Source organism: Festucalex cinctus, chromosome 7 (assembly GCF_051991245.1).
Source record: "Festucalex cinctus isolate MCC-2025b chromosome 7, RoL_Fcin_1.0, whole genome shotgun sequence".
Classification (NCBI taxonomy): Eukaryota; Metazoa; Chordata; class Actinopteri; order Syngnathiformes; family Syngnathidae; genus Festucalex; species Festucalex cinctus.
The window spans coordinates 6681934-6703050 of NC_135417.1; the positions used below are offsets into that span (position 1 = coordinate 6681934).

General features: G+C 37.4%; 1 protein-coding gene across 1 annotated transcript in view; it reads right to left on the bottom strand.

Moving 5' to 3' along the window:
- ntrk1 (neurotrophic tyrosine kinase, receptor, type 1) overlaps nucleotides 1–19996 on the bottom strand; it is a 35172-nt gene extending 15176 nt beyond the window's left edge. The window contains 7 exon segments of the mRNA XM_077527414.1: nucleotides 6601–6739; nucleotides 7889–8031; nucleotides 8921–9099; nucleotides 9975–10043; nucleotides 12967–13038; nucleotides 14606–14680; nucleotides 19821–19996. Coding sequence (XP_077383540.1) covers nucleotides 6601–6739; nucleotides 7889–8031; nucleotides 8921–9099; nucleotides 9975–10043; nucleotides 12967–13038; nucleotides 14606–14680; nucleotides 19821–19996 — 853 coding nt within the window.
- Nucleotides 19997–21117: the final 1121 nt, after the last annotated feature.

Here is a 21117-nt window from a genome sequence, read left to right on the forward strand (position 1 = left end):
TGGCAAAAGTTGAAATCATGATTATTCAAACGGTTATTTATGTTTTGGTACAAAACAAGAAAAAATGTTTAAGCATTTAAAAATATTAGGACCAAAAAAATAAATAAAATAGAAACACTATAATTAAGTTTTTGACCAAACATGATTTATAATAATATATATTTATTTATGTTGGCAAAAAATGTGAAAGTTGGAGTGCAGCATATGCACTGTGCAGTAGGGCAATATTTATTTATTTATTTATTTATTTATTTTGGTACAAAACAAGAAAATTTTTAAACATAAAAAAAAAAAAAAACGAAAAAAAATTAAGACAAATAAAATTATTTGAAACACTATATTTATGTAAGTTCCTTTGGATGAAAAAAAATCAAATGAGTTATTTTAAAATTTAAAAAAGGTGCAAATGTATAAATTTAAACAACACAATAGTCTTTTTAGTTTATGATTATGATGATTTTGTAATTGTGGAGTGTAATAATTGAAATTATAATTGAATTTCGATTAATTACACAGCCCTACTTTGACGTGTATAGCTGTCAATGGCACTGAATGAGTTAATTACATTATATTAATTATTTAAAAAATAAATACATTATATAATTAATTCATATATAATGAAATTAAATAAAAATAAAAATGTAAAATTTTTAGTTTTATCTGGGATTCTTAAATTGAGTCTGTTTTTTTTTTTTAGTCCAGTTTCAATCACGCTTGTTCGTTTTTTATGATAGTTAATCCACCGCATGCCACTTTTATTTAGTCTATTTTAAGTCGACTATAAATCGAGCGTTTTAGTCTTTATTTTAGTCCAAGAAAACATTTTATTCGTCTAGTTTTAATATTATAATATTATATATTATATTCTTATTGCTAATTATATTAATTATTAAAAAAATAATTAATTTAATAAATTAAAATATATTATATAATTAATTCATAAATATACATTAAATTAAATAAAAATAACCATTTAAAATTTTATCTTTTTAAAAAAAAATTTTTTTTTTTTTTTTAAGTCCAGTTTCAATCACGCTTCTTTGTTTTTTTATCATAGTTACATAAGTTAAAAAGTTAAATAAATTAAGCATTTTAGTCTTTATTTTTAGTCCAAGAAAACATTTTATTCATCTAGTTTTAGTCAACAAAAAATGTCAATGTTGTTAGTCTAGTTTTAGTCAGGACAATCATTTAACCCCTGTACGGGCCAAAACAGACCTTGTGAAAATTAAACTTTAAAAAAAATAATAATAATAAAAATAGCCGCCAGAGGGTGCTAGAACCACACAGATGGAAATCAACCCGTTTTTCACTTTTAACTCATTCAAACCCAAACACGTGTAAACAAATTTTTTTAATGCTTTGTCGTAATATCGGCGGAATCGTGACAACAACGTTTTTGCTGATTGTGCCCTTTTTTTTGCTTTTGCCGTTTGTTTTCCCTGAATCGATGTTGCCCATCCGTGTTTTCAGACATGTGCTGACCCCGCCATGAATAATGAAGTCCGGTCAACATGTGCAAAACCGCAAAAGCGCAACGTGAACTTTACAGGAAATGATCGGAGGAGGCACTCGGGAGACCCTCCCGACCCCGCCCCATCCCGTCTTGCCCCGCCTACCTGGAAAAGTGCTGAATTTGCCAACCGACCGTGAGTAATCGGCGCTACCAACGGAAAGTAGCACATTTATTGCAAATGTACTGTAATGTTGGGCTACATGATAGGGCTGCTCGATTATGAAGAAAATATTCATCACCATTCATATTGCTAATCATTGAAATCATGATTAGGTCAGGACGGTTTATTATTATTTTTTTGGGGTACAAAACAAGATGATGTTTCAAGGGATACTTTTTCAGTGGTAAAAAGTGAATAGTTTGTCTATAATTATTGTGGTAATTTTTCATGTACAATTAATACCTTTTAAAAAGTAATTTTTCTACTTGCTTTCGACTGATGATGACATCACCTGTGCTGAGGAAGTAGGTAACAACCAATCATGGCTCAGTTTATTGACAAACTCAGAAAACAGGTGAGCCTTTAAAACAAAAATAAATAACTAAATAAATAAATAAATAAAAATATCAAAAATAAAGAAAGAAAACAGGTGAGCCTTCAAAAAAACAAATGAAAACAACAAATTTTAAAAAATTAAAAAAACAGGTGAGCATTTTTTTTTTTTAAATTAAAAATAAATTAAATAAAAAAGAAAAGAAAAAGAAAACAGGTGAGCCATGATTGGTTGTGATCTACTTCCTCAGCACAGGTGATGTCATCATTTGACAGCAAGTAGAAAAATGACTTTTTCCATCCATCCATCTTCTTCCGCTTATCCGGGGTCGGGTCGCGGGGGCAGCAGCTTCAGGAGGGAAACCCAGACTTCCCTCTCCCCAGCCACTTCAACCAGCTCCTCCGGCGGGATCCCGAGGCGTTCCCAGGCCAGCCGAGAGACATAGTCTCTCCAGCGTGTCCTGGGTCGTCCCCGGGGCCTCCCGCCAGTGGGACATGCCCGGAACACCTCCCCAGGGAGGCGTCCAGGAGGCATCCGAACCAGATGCCCGAGCCACCTCAGCTGGCTCCTCTCAACGCGGAGAAGCAGCGGCTCGACTCTGAGTCCCTCCCGGATGACCGAGCTTCTCACCCTATCTCTAAGGGAGAGCCCGGACACCCTGCGGAGGAAGCTCATTTCGGCCGCTTGTATCCGGGATCTCGTTCTTTCGGTCACGACCCACAGCTCGTGACCATAGGTGAGGGTTGGAACGTAGATCGACCGGTAAATCGAGAGCTTTGCCTTTTGGCTCAGCTCTTTCTTCACCACGACGGACCGATACAGAGTCCGCATCACTGCAGACGCTGCACCGATCCGCCTGTCGATCTCCCGCTCCATCCCACCCTCACTCGTGAACAAGACCCCAAGATACTTGAACTCCTCCACTTGGGGCAGGATCTCATCCCCGACCTGAAGACGACACTCCACCCTTTTCCGACTGAGGACCATGGTCTCGGATTTGGAGGTGCTGATCCTCATCCCAGCCGCTTCACACTCGGCTGCGAACAGCTCCAGTGAGAGCTGAAGGCCCCGGCCTGATGAAGCCAACAGCACCACATCATCTGCAAAGAGCAGAGATGCAATGTTGAGGCCACCAAACCGGAACCCCTCCACGCCTCGGCTGCGCCTAGAAATTCTGTCCATAAAAGTTATGAACAGAATCGGTGACAAAGGGCAAAAATGACTTTTTAAAGATACTAATTGTACATGAAAAAAAAAAAGAGTTATCAAATTCATTCTGGACAAAATCTGAACTTTTCACTGCTGAAAATTGTTCAAGGAGTCTCAGGTATCCCGTTAAAGATAAAAAAAAAAAAAAAAAAATATTCAGACAAATAAAATTCTTTGAAACACTAATTATGCAATTTCCTTTTGGATGAAACAAAATGTATTACAATTGTTATTATAAAATACAAATCAAAAGGTGCAAATGTATGAATTTAAACAACTCAATTTGTAGTAATATATATATATATATATATTTTTTTTTCTTCTTCTTTTTTTTACAATTATGCTGATTTTGTAATTGTGGAGTGTAATAATAATTGTAATTGAATTTCAATTAATTGCGCAGCCCTACACTGTATTGGGAAAAAATGCAGTTATGGATTTATGTATTTGCAGTTTACAATCGATTGAAATCTAAAAGAGACCATGCTGAGTAGAGTACAAGATTCTTTTGTATGATATTTGAAGGCAGATAATTACCATCGATTCAAAATCGTTTCTTGTCATGAGCAGTTGTGCTTTGTCATCATGAGCATGTTCCTGATTGCTATTCATTTCTTGCGAGCCATTTTTACATGCCAGGGAGAATTTTTCTGGCAGGTGACACGTCAACAGTTCTTATTTTGAACATTTCAAGGTAGCGTTTAGGAAGAAACAAATTTGACTAAAGCAGAAGTTGTGTTTGCGGGCTGAGGCGCCCGAGCACGGCCAATCAGCATCCGGATCCGTCCTCGCGGCAGTAAACACCCACGTTGAGCTTGGGGAGGTAATGAAGGGTAATTAAAGGGCCGGCAGTTAACGAGCGTCCGTCCATTGGAGGGGGGGCCGTGTTGATGGATCGACAGCATTTTGTGGCCTGCCAATCTTTTTTTTTTTTTTTTCCGGAGTGGGAGGCAAGAGTCCATTAAGGGCGAGGCTCAAATTGGATCAGAGACTTTCTTTTCTTTTTTTTTTCTCTCTCTCTCTCTCTTTCCCCGACGCTGCTTATCTGTCCCTGGGTGCTCGTGCATGGGGGGGGCTCCAGACCATTGGCAACATCCCAACCACCCCCCTTTTTTTTTTTTTTGCTCCTTTTGTCTTCCTGCTAATCCTGACTGACTTGATGACAGCAGAAATGCTGCACCACTTTCCAAAGTCGACACAAACGTCAACAAATGTCAAAGACAAGTCCATTTTGAATCCTTCTTTAATGTCCAACAGTTTTTGGAATTTTCACGTCTCAGCAGTAAATTTTGTCCGATTTCTGCAGACAAAGCAAACTTTCGTGTTGAATCTGAATAAGAAATTTGCCAACATTTAGCTTGCAAAAAAGAGTGTGGCGAATAAAAAGCCGAATAACATGTGGGCCTACAACAATCAACTAGGGGTGCACCAATCGATCGACTGGCCGATTTATTGATTTCCTTCACTTTGGGAGATTGTTAGTTGTATCTTAAAATCAAAGCATTAATCATATGTTAGTACATTCTTCTTCTTTTTTTAATTCGATAAGCGTAATTGAAAAAAATAAGTCGTTGATTATTTCAATAATTGTTAGTTGTATCTTCAAATCAAATCATTAATCATACATTAATTTTTATTTTCATTTTTTATTGGACTGTGGATCATTTCTAGGGCGGGGCAGAGTGACAGTTCTGACATGAATCGATTAATTGTTACATTTCTAAACTGCACGTCCCAATTGTGCTAGATAAACGTTGATTGGAAGATTGTTTTTATATTTTACAGTATGTATATCGTTTCTGTATAGTTGGCGAGGGCACAAGCCAAATCAAATTGACCAATTGAAACGATGCAAAACAGTTTAACGCTCCACAATTCCACACAAACGACTTTGCAAATGTTTTGATCTTCTAACTTGTATAAATCGACTTTACAGTGGTTGAATCAGAACACTTCTTTTTTTTTTTTTTTTTTTTTTTTGTGTAGCAATTATCTGTACTTGTACTTCCTGTAAGTACTTTTGTTACATTAGAAAGAAAAGGGACGGCAACAGGTTTGAGCGCGCAAAGAGGCCAGTTAACGTTTCCCTTTTTGTCCTTTTGATTCTTGGCCCGGCATTAAAACGTCTGCCAGCCGCATTTCTGATTTGTATTGTTGCGCAACGTTGAGTGGCAGACCGCAGCAGCGTACGCACGCTCCATTAGCAACATGACGGCCCAACGCTTCCATTTGCTCCACAACCGGCCGCAATGTAGTGTTCATTTTAGCCACCATTTTTAAAATTTCGTCTTAGTTTTAGTCCAGTTTCAATCAAGGTTGTTTGGTTTTTATTCGGGGTGTGAATTTACTACCTGACAATTTGATTCGTATCACAATTCGATTCGATACCGAATAATCCCGAGCTGAATTTATGAGTCGATTGTTGCAATTTTTTTTAACTTAAATTTAGAAAATACTAATCAGTAAACCGTGACACGCTTTGTTGAATATTTTTCCATCAAAAATGGATGTTTGAAAAATCGATTCAGTCGCCTATTGAATCAATTTGACTATTCCGCGCTGTAATATCGCGATTTTCGTTGACATTGTTTTTTAGTTTTCATTGGCATTTTTTTTTTTTTTTAGTTTTCGTTGATGAAATTATTTTTTTTAGTTTTTGTTGAAATTATTTTTGTTTCGTTTTCATTGACAAAATTATTTTATAGTTTTCGTTGACGAAATAATTTTATAGTTTTCGTTGACGAAATAATTTTATAGTTTTCGTTGACAAAATTATTTTTGTTTTTGTTGATGAAATTATTTTTAGTTTTTGTTGATGAAATAATTTTTTTAGTTTTCGTTGGAATTATATTTGTTTCGTTTTGTTGACATGATTTTTTTTTAGTTTACGTTGACAAAATTACTTTTCTTTCGTTTTCGTTGACAATTTTTTTTCAGTTTTCATTGTCGAAATTATTTTTTTAGTTTTCGTTGTCGAAATTATTTTTTAGTTTTCAGTGTCAAAATTATTTTTGTTTACGTTGATGAAATTTGTGTTTAGTTTTCGTTGACAAAATTATTTTTTTTTTGTTATTGTTGACAAAATTATTTTTGTTCAGTTTTCACTAGTGTTTTTGTTGTTGTTGTTGTTTTTGTCTTACTCAAGTGTAATTGCACATCACTACAGTAGGTGGCAGTGGCGCACGGATACTATTGATTTGTGATGAAAATATTAAATTGACCAAATTTGTGCGGAAAGTTCCGTCCCGACGCCAGCGATCGACCTCAACGTCGGTCCGTCGTAAAGTCCGACTTTTTTGTTTGTTTCCTTTACGGTGCCACTGCCGAATCCAAGATGGCCACCCTGGCGGTGCATTGTGGGACTTTTGTGGGCTTACTTACACTCGATGTCCAGCTGCACCACGTCCTCGCCGGGCCCGGCTTGGTTCTCCGCCTCGCAGGTCAGGTTGTGCAGGTTGTCGCTGGACGACACGTTGGTCAGGTACAAGACCACCTCCAGCGTGGAGCCCCAGATTCGCTCCTGACGCACACACAGACAGACGGACTTTCAATTCCAGGAAATAATAAAACACATTTTCCCATATTTTCAAAAAGCAAATTGCCACAACATTATTCCAAACAAGCTGAAGCAGTTCAAGCAAGTTTTTCCTCAGAATTTACTTGCACAAACTGCCACACAGATAATACAAATGTTTTGTTAGTTCCCCCCCCCCCCCCCCTTTTTACAATCGGCAAATAATTGAAACTCGCCCTGAAAATGGTTATCAATTCCAATATTCGAATCGTTTGAAACAGGGATGGATTGGGAACATGAAAATATTATTCAGTTTGGGGTGAGAGGAGATGATGGCCATGCACTGACTCGTATCCATCGACGGTGGGGAGGAGGGGCATCCAGCAATTAATATTCATTGTTTTTTTTGTTTGTTTTTTTTTTTTTAACAAAAAATAAATAAATAAATAAATAAATAATAAAAACAAATTCAAAAAGTATTAATTGTTCGTTACTCGGCACACGGCGGCAAATTATCTTTATCGATGGGAAGTGGTTGGGTGACAGGCCCAACAATAGACTGGCCGTTCAGGAAACTCCCAAAATTCCTGATGGCCAGTAGGCCCAGTTAATTTTATTATTTAATAAAAAAAAAAAAAAAAAAAAAGCGTCCTTCCCAAACAGTCTGCTATCATTTCAAATTCATCTTTAAAAATGACCCTTAACAAAGAAAAATGATAATCCAATTTTTTTTTCAGTTTTTGGCTCCGGTGAAAAAAAACAACTTTTTTTTTATATTCTTTAAAAAAATAAAATAAAATTACAAATAAATCCGTAACTTGACCTGTTTTTCAATTTCAAATTTTTCACTTAAGCCAAAAAAACTGAAACATGAAAAAGCACAGTTTTTTTATTAATTTATTTATTTTTTCATTTAATTTTTTTTTTTTTTTTTTTTGGGGGGGGGGTTAAAAATAGGACTGTCATAAATGACAGACAGGTTGGTGCTCCTCTTTTTTTTAATTATTATTTTTTAACTACAACTAATACTGAAACTAACTCAAACTCAACTAAAATTAACATTTTGTTAAATAACTAAAACTAATAAAAGCTAACAGAACCACCCTGGAAACAAAACAAGTGAAGAATGTGCGTGGGTGCGTGCGTGTACGTTACCTGGGCAACAAAGCGCGAGCGTAGCGCGTGCGTGCGCCACCTGACTTGTGGGGTGGGACTTCCTGTCACGTGACACTCAAAGGTCAGGTTGCCCCCCTCCTGGACTTTGTTGTTGGAGGGCAGAATGGTGACCTCGGGCAGACCTGAGAAGCACAATGAACACACATACATGCAAAAGAAGGTCCGCCCACTCGTCTCGCTTTGTTTCCTAGCAACCACATCCACATCAAAGCTCTGCAACCACAATAATTGCATGACTTTTTTTTTTTATTTAGCTACAGTATGTGTTGTCATAATAATCATTTTAAAGAAACATTGATAGTATTTTTCCTTAAAAATGCATGCAATTAATTAATGTCAAATTTCTATGGGGAGGTTGGCGATATTAAAAAAAAAAAAAAAAGTCACAATATTGTAAAAAATTTTTGCTCATACTAAAAAAAAAGCACAATATTTTGCTTTTGTACATAACAGCAGTGCACATAAAAAACATATAATCTCTAATAACACTTCATATTGAGGCACATACTTGCTAAAATAAAATAAAAAGGGCCAAAACATGCCTTATGAAAATGAAACTGCACTACAAAAAAAAACGAGCCACCAGATGGCGCTAGAACTGCACAAATGGAAATCAACCTGACTTTTTATTTTTTTGAACAGATGTGCTACCTTTAATATCGTCATATGACAAGGATTTTCTGTTAGTTTTAATATCGCGATATCACGATATCGCCGTTGTTTCATCCCTAGTCACGAGTACCGATACCTGAAAATAAAGCTGGAATTAGGGCTGCACATTATATTGAAAAAATATCGATATCGCGATATCACAATATTGTCGTTATCGTTACATCCCTAGCGTGTCTGGGCTATCGGCTATCCAGTCATATATTACAGGTCAGTGCGTTTTGCAGCTTTTTGTGTCGGACCCGCCTCCCGATACGCCAAGTTATAAAACGGAACCGGTTTGCGAACTTCCCCCAAAGGCAATTGATCTTTTTTTTTTTGTGGTGGGCGGGGTCAACTCACTGCAGTTGTCCAAGACGAGCGAGTCGAGCGCAAGCTGGCGTCCTCCGCCGGCGGCGGCGAGACACGTGAGCGGCAGGCCGTCGGGGTCGCTGGGTTCGTTGGCGGCGCGCTCGCCGCGCTGCCACTGCTGCAGCCAGTGGAGCTCGCACGAGCACACCAGAGGGTTGTCCACCAGAACCCTAGGGGGGTAAAATGTTAAGAAAAAGAAAAAGAAAAATGTCAACGCTCAAAAAGCCGCCTGTCAATCAAACGGGCGCACTTTTCCTTGGCGGGTGAAAAAGCGACTGGAAGCGATGCGTGAACCTTTACATCACAAATGGCTTTTAAATTACACCCAACGTTGCTTTTGACATTTTTTCTTTTTAAAGAACAATGCACTCAGTCTGATTTATGAAATATATCATCCGAGATGATTTTTGAATTTGAGTGGGTGCAGAGCTTTTTGATTGGAAGGAACAACTTCGCCTCAACTTCATTTAGGTAATTGAAGGCAAAACCTGAGCATAGACTATCTTGCATAAGTGTGCACACCCCCTCACATTTGTGCAGGATTTTGTGGAGATCTTTTGATGGTTGGTTTTCGGGCTGTGCAATTAAATATATAAATAAATAAAAATAAATAAATAATAAATAAATACATACATACATACATTTCAATTATTGCAAAATAATTGTGACTATTTTTTGCCATAATCGAGCAGGTAGAGTTGGTTTGAACATATAAACGCAAACACATCACAAGTATAAAATACAAGTTGAGGAGAAAAGAAAAAAAAAATCAGCAATAATATCATAATTTTAAATGTTCAACACTGAAGCTTCAATTTGGGCATTTTCACTGAGGGGGTCTACTCACTTTTGTTGCCATTGTTGAGCTGTGAACTTTCTTTTCTCGACGTTCTCGAAATCATGCAAGGATACGACTTGGACCACAATTCCATATTTGGTCTTCTTGCATTATTTTCTTCGGCAATGTATTTATGTATTTTTTTTCTCTTTTTATTTGAGTTTATGTTTTATTTAAGAAAACATTTGCGACTGTGGAGGAACTCACAAGTTGAGCAGAGGAAGAAAATGAAAGACTCGCCACGAGATGTGCTCCAAAAAGTTGTTTGCCAGGTTCCTGAAAAACAAACAAAACAAAAATACTTACTTGGCATACAATGTTTTGTATTATCTTACATGCATCATTTTATTATAGTTATTTAAAAATAATATTAATAGGAATAATTAGGGGTTGTGAATTGCCTCGTATCTGGTGTTTCGAGCCGTATCACGAATTCATAGGTCACCATTTGATACGATTAATCACGATACAAATCTGTAAGTCAATTATTGCGATTTTTTTTTTTTAATTAAAATTTAGAAAATACTAATCACTAAACTTGTACTCTGTAAGATTTGTATGATCGTGTATGGAACTGAAACTTCAACACTGTATTGAATAAACTGTTTCATGTTTGAACAACATTAAAATAAAATATTAATAAATAAGGCTTAATGTTTCCATTAATATAACATTCTTCCATATTTAAAGTGTGCGAAGCCTAAATATCGATTCGGTCGCATAATGAATCGATACAAGAATTGCGGCATATAATATCGCGATATATTGCCGAATCGATTTTTCTTAATACCCCTACTAATAATAAATAAATAGTAATAATAATTACATCATTTATTTATTTGTTTGTTATATTTGTTATTTTTTATTTCTATTTTTTTAAGGAATGAAATTAATTGAATTGGATTGAATTATTTACTTATTTATTTATTTAAAATTTTGTGATTTTGCTCAGTCCAAAAAAAATTTACACTTCACACATTCATTTACTTTGTTGTCTTCGTTTGTTTTGGCTGTCGTTGCAGCGTGTGCAAGTGTTCCTAATATTTTGATCTGTGCCACTCTCATGACAAAAAAAAATATAAAAAAAATCTTACAAATATGGCAACAAAACCGCAAATCTTTGTCTCCCTGAAATCATAAAATGTTTGTGTTTTTTTTTCCATTTGCAACTGGAGCGCCCCCCCCAACCCCACCCGATTCCTATCCCTCCTCCCCCAGTGGAATTATTGATTAAACGATAATGGAGCCTGAGTAGAGTGTATTTATTATGCATCAGTTGTGGATAATCCGCCAAAGTGAGCCAGTTGAAATGTGACTGGCAGGAGGTCCTCTCTCTCTTTTTTTTTTGCTCTCTCCGCAAGCTTATCATCCTAAACGCGATCCAATCCCCAAAATAAAATGAAACGTATTCCTTCCCTTGGTCACATTTGTCACCTGCAGACAAACAAAAAAGAAAATCGATGGCTAAAAGACGGTCCGGGCGTCGTCTCACCGAAACGGAGGTCAAGTTTCACGCGGAACAAAATGTAACGAGAGCGCAACAAATGATGATCTGTGACGCTTTGCTGGAAATCGGAGACATCTTCAAAGAGATTTGTCTTGATTACATTTTACGCTTGTTTTTTTCATCGGATTTTATTGATTTGTGTTTGCATCATTTGTGTACTTTTTTTTCCTACTTTTTTTTTTTTTTTTTTTTTTAATAAGTGCAACAATTCATTGAATAGTCCACAACTCATCAATTTATCAAATTGATCAATGATTCATCGTTTGGACATTGTTGAACTTTAAAGTGTCAACTATGAGTGTGACGATATATATTGATATAGCGATAAATCGTGATACTTTGTCTCCCAATAGATTATCGATACACCTACACAAGTTTGGTGATATTTGTAGTTAATACACAGCCACTATAACGGCTCCATTGCTCATGACTTATTGAGCAATTACTTGGCGGGCCACTAGGGGGAGCGCCTCATAAGAGTGGGGAGGAAATGGATGCAAGTCTTCAGGTGAAGAAGACTCAATTTGACTTGTGGAAGACATTTATCTGACTCACTTTTGCATACATTTCTATGAAAAATGTGTATTATGTCTTCAATTTTAACATTTTAAAACATATTTTATGTTTCAACTCTTTGAAGCACACAATTTCTGAGGAATATTAATACTGATTTAATTGAATTTAATATCTAAGCCATTTTATTTATTTATTTACTTTTGCAAAGTTACACAAAAAAATGTCGACTTTTTCAAAGAAATTTTAAATCAAATTTAAATTAAAATTTCATTTAAAAAATAAAATATTAAGTATTATATATATTATGTATCCATATTGTATTATATATATTATATATATTAAAATATTAAAATACAAAATTTCAATTATAATTTAATATTGATTTAATATTTAAGTAATTTTATTTATTTACTTTTGCAATGTTACACAAAAAAATGATGCCACAGTTTATAAAATGACACAATTGCATGACAATAATGTTTACGAAAGACACAAATTTGTTGACCGTATTTGTTTAAAAAAATACAATAAAGTACTCAGTGTGAAGAAGATGGCGGTTTGAATACTATGTTTCATTGATGGTAAAATAAATAAACGATTTTCTCATTGGAAAAACATCAGTTTATGTCTTGAGTAGTTTGATCATAAATCGTAGATCGAAGACTTTTTTAAGGTATTAATTGTGAAAAATAATGAAAGTTACCACATTAATTATAGACAAAATATTCACTTTTTACTGCTGAAAATGGAGTCACGTATCTCTTTAAGCTTGAAATATGTTTTATAATTGACAATTTGATGACGCGTGGGCAACAAAACGAATCGAAATTGTACGTTGGGTCACGTAGCGGTTGACATCCAAATGGCGTAGGCGCATATTGACTATTGATATTAAGCATATTACGTATCCTCTTCATCTAACCATTAGCGTGGATTTGAAACATAGAAGGGCCAAAACATGCCTTATGAAAATTAAACATGACTAAAAAAAAAACTAGCCAGCAGAGGGTGCTAGAACTGCACAAATAGAAATCAAACTGACTTCTTTCTTTGCTTCTTTTAATGACATGATGATGACGATATATTGTGGCAGTTTTAATAATGGCGATATCACGATATTGCCGGTATCGTTACATCCCTTCGACATCAGCGGGATTGCAAAACGTTTGCACTTACACGTACTGCAGCTTCAGGTTGTGGCGGAAGGCGTCGGCGGCGATGTGCCTCAGCTTGCACGACGTCACCGTCCTGCGTGGGGGGGCCACAAAACCGCATCACAATTATCAATAGAAAGCGACAAAACAGAACATAAATAAACAAGAGGACTTCAGACATTTTACAACTTGCCTGAAATACATGTAGAAATTATTATACTAGTGCTACTCTACTTTCTTTCCAGGAAGTACATTGTTAAGGGATGAAGCTAGCATGCTAATATGCTAACCAATGCTGGATAGCTGATCGGCCGAGACTTTTGAGGTGGCGGGGCGGCCATATTGCTCCTCCCAAGAAACGTTTCTCACCATACCATCCGATACAATTGGACAACATTTGAGACTGTACTTTTTAGTAGAAATAGCATCATTTATGCTGTTTTAAATTTCTTAACACATAAACAAGAGGACTTCAGACATTTTCCATCTTGCCTTAAATACATTATATAGCTTTCTTCATTCATAAATATTCAACACAGCTTGACGTAACGCAACATACGTGACAGTATACCGCTAAATCCCTGCGTAAAATTATACGCTCAACTACTCAACTGTATGAAATAAGATCAAAACAATAAATTAACCTAGTCTAATCTGTAAGTGTACATGTCTGCTGGCGAGATGGGAGTGGTAAGATGGCCGCCGTGTAGCTTCAACGGCTCGCACGGGCGCGTATGCGCTATCGGCTATCCAGGAATATATACAGGTCAGCGAGTGTGCACTGGGAATTGCAAAGATGTGTGATGATGTGCTCTTCAGTAACTGTGAGGCCAAGAAGACACGACCGTCGTCAAAGTCGAGCCACGATTCCGATCAAAACAACCAAAAAAAAAAAAAAAATCGCTTCGACTCAAGTGCAAATATCCAAACGGGATGAAACGTTCGTGTTTCCCATCTTCCATTTGTGCGCAAAATGAGTCGACCGCCGTTTTCTTCATTTTAGTTTTTGGAACCAATATTGAGAAAACAAGTCTTTTATTTTGTTGTTTTTGTTTTTGTACTTCCTGTTTTGTTTTGGAAAAACGACTAAACGAACGATATGCAGATTTTGCCAACAAACAAACCCTGTCAGCCATCTTCAGAACTTTTTTGTTTTAGTTCTCGAACATTATACTTCAAGCACAAAATAATAATAATTAGGGATGGGGGAGTACCGATACCAAGTATTGGTATCGGGCCGATACCAGCCTTTTTTCAAGTACTTGTGACACAGATGAGTAAAGCGACCGATGGCAGAGAGGGAAGACGTTAAGTGAAGTGAGTCCTCCTTGCCTGTAACTGGCGCTAGCTTGCAGCAGTTTGTCAGCAAAACTTCACTGGTTTGGAAATACTTCAAAAATTGTGAATCTGTTTTATTTTGAGCATTAAGACTATTGAAGAGTGACTGTGCTGTTTTTGTTGTTGTTTTTTTTTGTCAAAATTAAGGGAAATATATTTGTTTAAAAATATCTTTTAGTGATTTTTTTTTTTATTTGTCAAAATGTACTACTGGTATCGGCAGTTGGTATCGGTATCGCTGAGTACTGAGGGTCTGAGTATCGGTATCTGTATCGGTCTGAAAAAATGTGGTATCGAACATCCCTAATAATAATAATACTCACAGGTTTTTGAGCTCTTTGTAGTTGATCAGCTCGGCTTGCGTAATGTTCTCCAGGCCCGCTTGGTTTTCAATGTAGCTGCCAAAAAAAAAAAAGCATTGAGTGCGTTTGAGATTAGACACAAGTAAAAAAAAAAAATGGAACCATTGAAATGAACAACGTGGAACGCCTTGAAAAAACTTTAGAGGGATGTCGTTGCGTTCCATTCAGCAGCCACAAGGACGACCTCATCCTCATCTTCGTCATCGTCCTCCTCATCTCCATTATAAGCCTTGGACCAATTCTTTCATTCAAAGACAGTAAAAAAAAAAAGCTCAAGAAATGCAATGAATTCAATATATATATATATATATATATATATATATATATATATATATATATATATATATGTATATACACATATTTTTTTTTTTTTAAATCTGGAGTATTTTTGCTTCTAAACACCACACTGCAAATCACGAGTTTTTCCTAAATAATGAATTTTGTGGGAGGGAGAAAATCACAATTAACTTTTTGAAAAGTCTCAATTTTATGAGAATGAAGTCAGTTGATTTTTGTCCCCAATTTCTGGAGCACATTTGATAACATTTTCTTTCACGCTTTTACTTTGTCATCCTCATTTTTTTGTGTGTACATTTTAACATTGACATTTTTTTTTTGATAGTTTTAGCTAGTTTTGTAAACGTAAAATGTAGTTTGTTAGTTTCCGTTTTTGTAAAAAGCTTTTTTTTTTTATTTTATTTTGTTGACAAAATTTGGGGAATTTTTTGTTTTAGCTTTTTTTGGGGGTTAGTTTTAGTTACGTTTGTCAACATTAAATGTAATTTCAGTTAATTTCCTTTTTTTTTTTTTTTTTTTTAAAGCTTTTTTTTTTGTTTTATTTTATTTTGTTAATAAAAATCTTTGAATTTTTAGTTTTAGGGTTTTTTTGTTTAAGTTATTTTTGTAAACATCAAATGTAGTTTGTTAGTTTTTGTTTTTCAAAAAAAACCTTTTGTGTTTATTTTATTTGGTTAAATTTTTTGGGGGAAATTTTAGATTTAGTTTTTTTTCTCGTTAATTTTAGTTTTGTAAACATAAAATGTAGTTTCAGTTAGTTTCCATTTAAAAAAAAAAACATTTTTGTTTTTATTTTAGTTCGTTAACAAAATTGGGAATTTTTAGTTTTAGCTTTTTTCTGTTAGTTTGATTTAGTTTTGTAAACATAAAATATAGTTTCAGTTAGTTTCTGTTTTTTAAAAAGCATTTTTTTTTTTATTTCATGAACAAAATAGTTTTTTGAATTTTTAGTTTTAATTTTTTGTTAGTTTTAGTAGATTAAAACATAAAATATCATTTCAGTTAGTTTTTGTTTTTTAAAAAGCATTTTTGTTTTTATTTTGTTAAACAAATTTGTTTTGAATTTTATTATTTTTTTGTTTTTTATTTAGATATTTGTTAGTTTTAGTTCACTAAAATAACTTTTTGTCCGTAAACTCTTCAGACAAATGCCTGCAGTGCGCGACATACTTTCAGCCATCCCGCTCGTTAGCAGCAGCAGGCCAACTTCTTATTTATTTGTGTGCACACGTCCCCCGTTTGATGGTCCCACGCGCCCGTAATGTGATTAGAGCGGCAGGTGGGATCGCCCCCGTCGCCTCCACTTGATTGGATTGAGCCAATTGCGTTGTATATCATCATCATCATCATCATATTGTTCCCGGGGGAGGGCGGCTGGCTGCGAGCGCATTGACGGGCAATTCACAAAATTGAATTTATAACTCGTATGCTGTATGATCAATCTGCGACCGCCCACCCGCCGTTAATGGCCTCTCCCATTTTTGTAACATAGTTGGCCGCCGTTGTTTTTTTTGAAAACGCACGCTTATTGATTTCTCACACCGAGCGCTTTACTGTACAAGATGGCCGCGGGTGGCTCATGTCGCCGCTCATGATTAAAAGTGTGAGTAATAATAATGCAGTCGCGCCACTCAAAGAGCCTTTCAGAAAAGTTGCCAACAATTGCTCGGCCGGCCTAATTGCGGCGAAGAAAAGAAAAGAAAAAAGCAGCGTGGCGTTGCCGACGGCGACATTTACAGCTTGCTTTTATAACAAGACGCCGGCGCGGACCTCCCGCAATCATCAAAGTACACTTTAAAGTTGCATATAAAAAAAAAAAAACAACTCCTGCAGAGTTCTTCTCCAAGGCAAAACTCAGAAAGATGCTTTTTTTCTCACTATAAATAAATAATGTTGTTTTTGGGCAGGAAAGTTAGACAGAAATCTTAATCTTGTAAAAATGTCACAAAAGTACGACAGCGTATCAGGGCCACGTGTGTGTGTGTGTATATATATATATATATATATATATATATATATATATGTTTTTTCTTTTTTTTTGAAAGTTTATGCCAACACCTTGAGCAGCGACTTGTATTTTTTCGAAGAAAAGTTTGACTAAAATAATTATGTATTGTATTTTTTGAAAAAAACTATTATTTTAAATATGTTAATCCAGCGACATAAAAAAAGCTAAATGAAATGTATTCAACCAAATAACGAAATGTTGCGTAGCCAGACAGGAAGAAGTGAAGTGAGGTGGCGACAGCGTCACCCACAGGCCATTTGCTTTTATAGAGGGAGGAGTAAAAACCCCTGACATAAATTCTGTTGTTTATTGTTTATTCTTTGAAATGGGATCCCCATTAACACATTCATTGCCAGATCAGCAAATAATGCATCATTAGACGTCTTTTTCCGTCAATGGCAGTGAATGAGTTAGTTGTCACCATGGTGGGGGTCCCTCACAAAAGCTAAAAATAAAATGTTATTCTTTACAAAATCACAATCAACATAATCAACATAATTTACCGAAACGTTCCAAAGAAAGGCGGCCATATTGGACAATTGATTAGGTACGCCCAAGTTTCTCGGCCTCCTGCCTGCCTGACCAGGGTGGCGGCCATCTTGGAAAAATGATGAGGTATGCCCAGGATTCTCATCCCCCCCCCCCCACTCTCCCAGACTTGCGGCCATCTTGGCCAATTGATTAGGCACGCCCAGGTTTCTCATTAGCCCCACCCACCCAGAGCGGCGGCCATCTTGGCAAATTGATTAGGGACACCCAGGTACAACCGCCTGCCATACAGAAAATAAAATAAACATCCGAGAATCACACTGTACTTTCATCACATCATCCATTCATTCTGTCATCATAAACTCGTAAGCTTATGATTACAATAAATTGAAAGAAGATGTCATAGTCTTATGAGAGAAAAAAAAAATTCAACAAAAGTGCATTTTTTATGTCTATTTAAAAAAACAAAAAACAAAAGTTGCCCTCAAAATGGAAATGGAACAATGCGAGTGACTTTGATGAGAATGACATTTCCATTTCCACGTTGGCGCCGCTTTCAGAGCAATAAATAAAAGCACCAGCGCTCTCCTGCAATCACAAAGTGGACGACTGACTGACAACTTTTTTCCATTCCCTCTCCATGGACGGCAAAATTATAAAAGCCAAGCTGGGCTCACGTTTTTTGCTATCGGTCCAAAAACTCATCTTGCCAAAATAGCAAATAAGGTCAGGGCAAACTTGAGTCGATTGTTTGTTTCCGAGTCTCAATAATTGAAAAATAGTTTGTGGGCTGCCCAATTTGCTGACCTAAAGGAGTATCATGAAAAAAACAACAAAAAAACCTGAAAAAAATCTCAAGCTCACTTTGCCATCAATGATGTCACTTTGAAAGTTGGTGCAACGCATCCTTGATTAAAAAATAAATAAATAAATAAAAAATGGTGCGGACGGATAGAACGGATCTCAAGCCGTGTCTCGCCTGTTGCCGGTGGTAACGGCCATTTCTCATGCAACGATATGGACCGTGCTTTGAATGGCGGCATATTGGCTCTATAAATGTCTTTATGTTTCAAAAGACTTGTTATCCCCTCGGGAGGCATTTCCGACACAAAAGCGAGTGGCCCCGTACTTCCTATTTCCTGTAACCCGAAAATGTTGTTGTTGTGACTGGAGGCTCGGTAAAAATGTGGGTTACAAATAGTTACAAAATCAAAGTTTCTGATGTTTTCTGGCGTATTCCCCGGCCATTTCTGATGAAACGATATGGACCGTGCATTGAACGGCGGTATATTGGTTCTATAACTAAAATGGCTCTGTGCTTCACAAGACTTGTTATCCCCTCTGGAGGCATTTCCGACACAAAACGTAACCCTAAAATGTTGTTGTTACCGGAGGCTGGGTCAAAAGGCGGTTACAAATAGTTTTTAGTTTCTGATGTTTTCTGGCGTCTTCCCCTGCTAAATGAAGTGGAACATGGCAGGACAGGATTTCAAGGTCCTCTCCTTTTATTCCACTTCTCGAACGAGGCTCGCTCGGTTACACCTCTCTCTCTTTTGCGTTCATGACTTGTGCAGTATGCAAAACACTTCAGCATGTACAACTAAAAATTAATTATTCTCAAAACAAATATTAGTCAATTGTAAGTCAATGAAAATACACATTGGCAAACAACGTGTTCCATTCCTTTAACTCTGTGACCGGGCGGGTGTCACATGACGATTAATGCGTAAAAATATTTTAATGCTTCAATTTCGACATGTCTCAGAAACCACCTCATGAAAGCGCAAAAACTTTTTTTTGTGATATTTGAGTTGTTTTTTTTCACAAATCCAGTGTTTCCATTACCAGCAAACTTGCTTTTTGCGCAAAACTGAGGGTCATGGAAACGCACCTGGTGTCTTTTACCAGCGTGTCCCAGTCAAGCAAGCGCATGAAAGGGGCAACAATCTCCCTGAGCACCGTCCGATTCCTTGAAAACCAAACGAGGTGAAGCCTCGACGGCCTCCAAGCTGCTTACGAATCGATCACGAGAACGTCACTTCCAGCTCTTGTTTGTTTTTTAAAAGAATGTTTTCTCAGCTCAGTCCACATCGTAGTTGAAAATAAAAGACGTAGTGATCACTCATGCTTCTCAGAACACCAAATCGATAGCAACTGGACTCTTGTGTTTGTCTTGGAAGACAAATCAAAACTGTCCACGCCGCCGATTCTCACATCTCCCTCACTTTTTCAGAAAGTTGGCGTCAACCCTTCCAACCCCGATACCTGAATTTCAAATACAGCCCACACAGCTCCTAACAAACACGCGCCTAAAACCCAACTGTCACAACCCAAACCGCTTCCGATTCATCGAGCGAGCAATCCCGATTTTGCGATACTCACATCTCAGTGACGTTTTCGCTCTCTTGCGGCGCCAGCGCCGGCACGCCGGCGATGCCGTCGGGCTCCAGGCACTGCAGCATTGCGAAGGAGCAGCGGCAGGCCGACGGGCATCCTCCCAGGGCGGGCGCCGGTGCCAGGCTCAAGAGCAGGGGCAGCACCAGAGACGCTGCGCCCATTCTGGCGAGAGGAGGAAGCGGGTGAGGGTCTTCTCCCGGCCAACAAAGATGAGCGTTCGCGAGAGGGGGAGATCCCAGCTGGTCAGGGTTCCAGGACGGAGGCGCGGCTCAACTGAGCGGCGGGAGGGGCCGGCGGGCGGCCAGGCAGGCGGTGCGAGGGCCCTCTGGGGACATCATGGGGGAGGCGGCGACGATGGTGGGCTGGTCAGTGCCTCGCTCTTTCTCACTCTCTTTCCCGCTTCATCCCATGCGAGGAAGAGAGGGAGGGAGGGGCAAGAGTCACCAGACACCTTAGAAAGTAAGAGGGTGTGTTGTTGTTGATTATGATGATGATGATGATGATGAGTGCTATATTAAAAAAATCGATTCGGCAATAGATCGCAATATTATAGCACACAATTCCCGAATTGATTCAATAGAAAAAATCACAACAATCGACTTATAAATTTGTATTGGGATTAATCGAATCGAATTGTGAGCTATAAATCGTGATACAAATCGAATCATCAGGTACTAGGTAACTTACACCCCTAGTATCGATTCTTATTTCCTCGATTACTATTCACAACAGTTGAGTTTGATTTTTCCCGACTCAATTCACGTCAGGGGCGGCACGGTAGTCGAGTGGTTAGCACGTCCGCTTCCCAGTTCTGAGGTCTCCGGTTCGAGTCCAGGCTCGGACCTTCCTGGGTGGAGTTTGCATGTTCTCCCCGTGCCCGCGTGGGTCTTCTCCGGGTACTCCGGTCTCCTCCCACATTCCAAAGACATGCATGGCAGGTTAATTGGGCGCTCCGAATTGTCCCTAGGTGTGCGTGTGAGTGTGGATGGTTGTTCGTCTCTGTGTGCCCTGCGATTGGTTGGCAACCAGTCCAGGGTGTCCCCCGCCTACTGCCCAGAGCCAGCTGAGATAGGCGCCAGCAGCCCCCGCGACCCTTGTGAGGAATAAGCGGTCAAGAAAATGGATGGATGGATGGAATTCACGTCAGTTCAATCTAATATCGATGAATTAATGGAACATCAATTCTTCTTAAATGTCAAAGACAAGATTTTTTAAAAAAAGGCCTTTAAAATTCTATTTTATTCAGAATTTACGGGGAAAAAAATATTTCAATTGATTCATG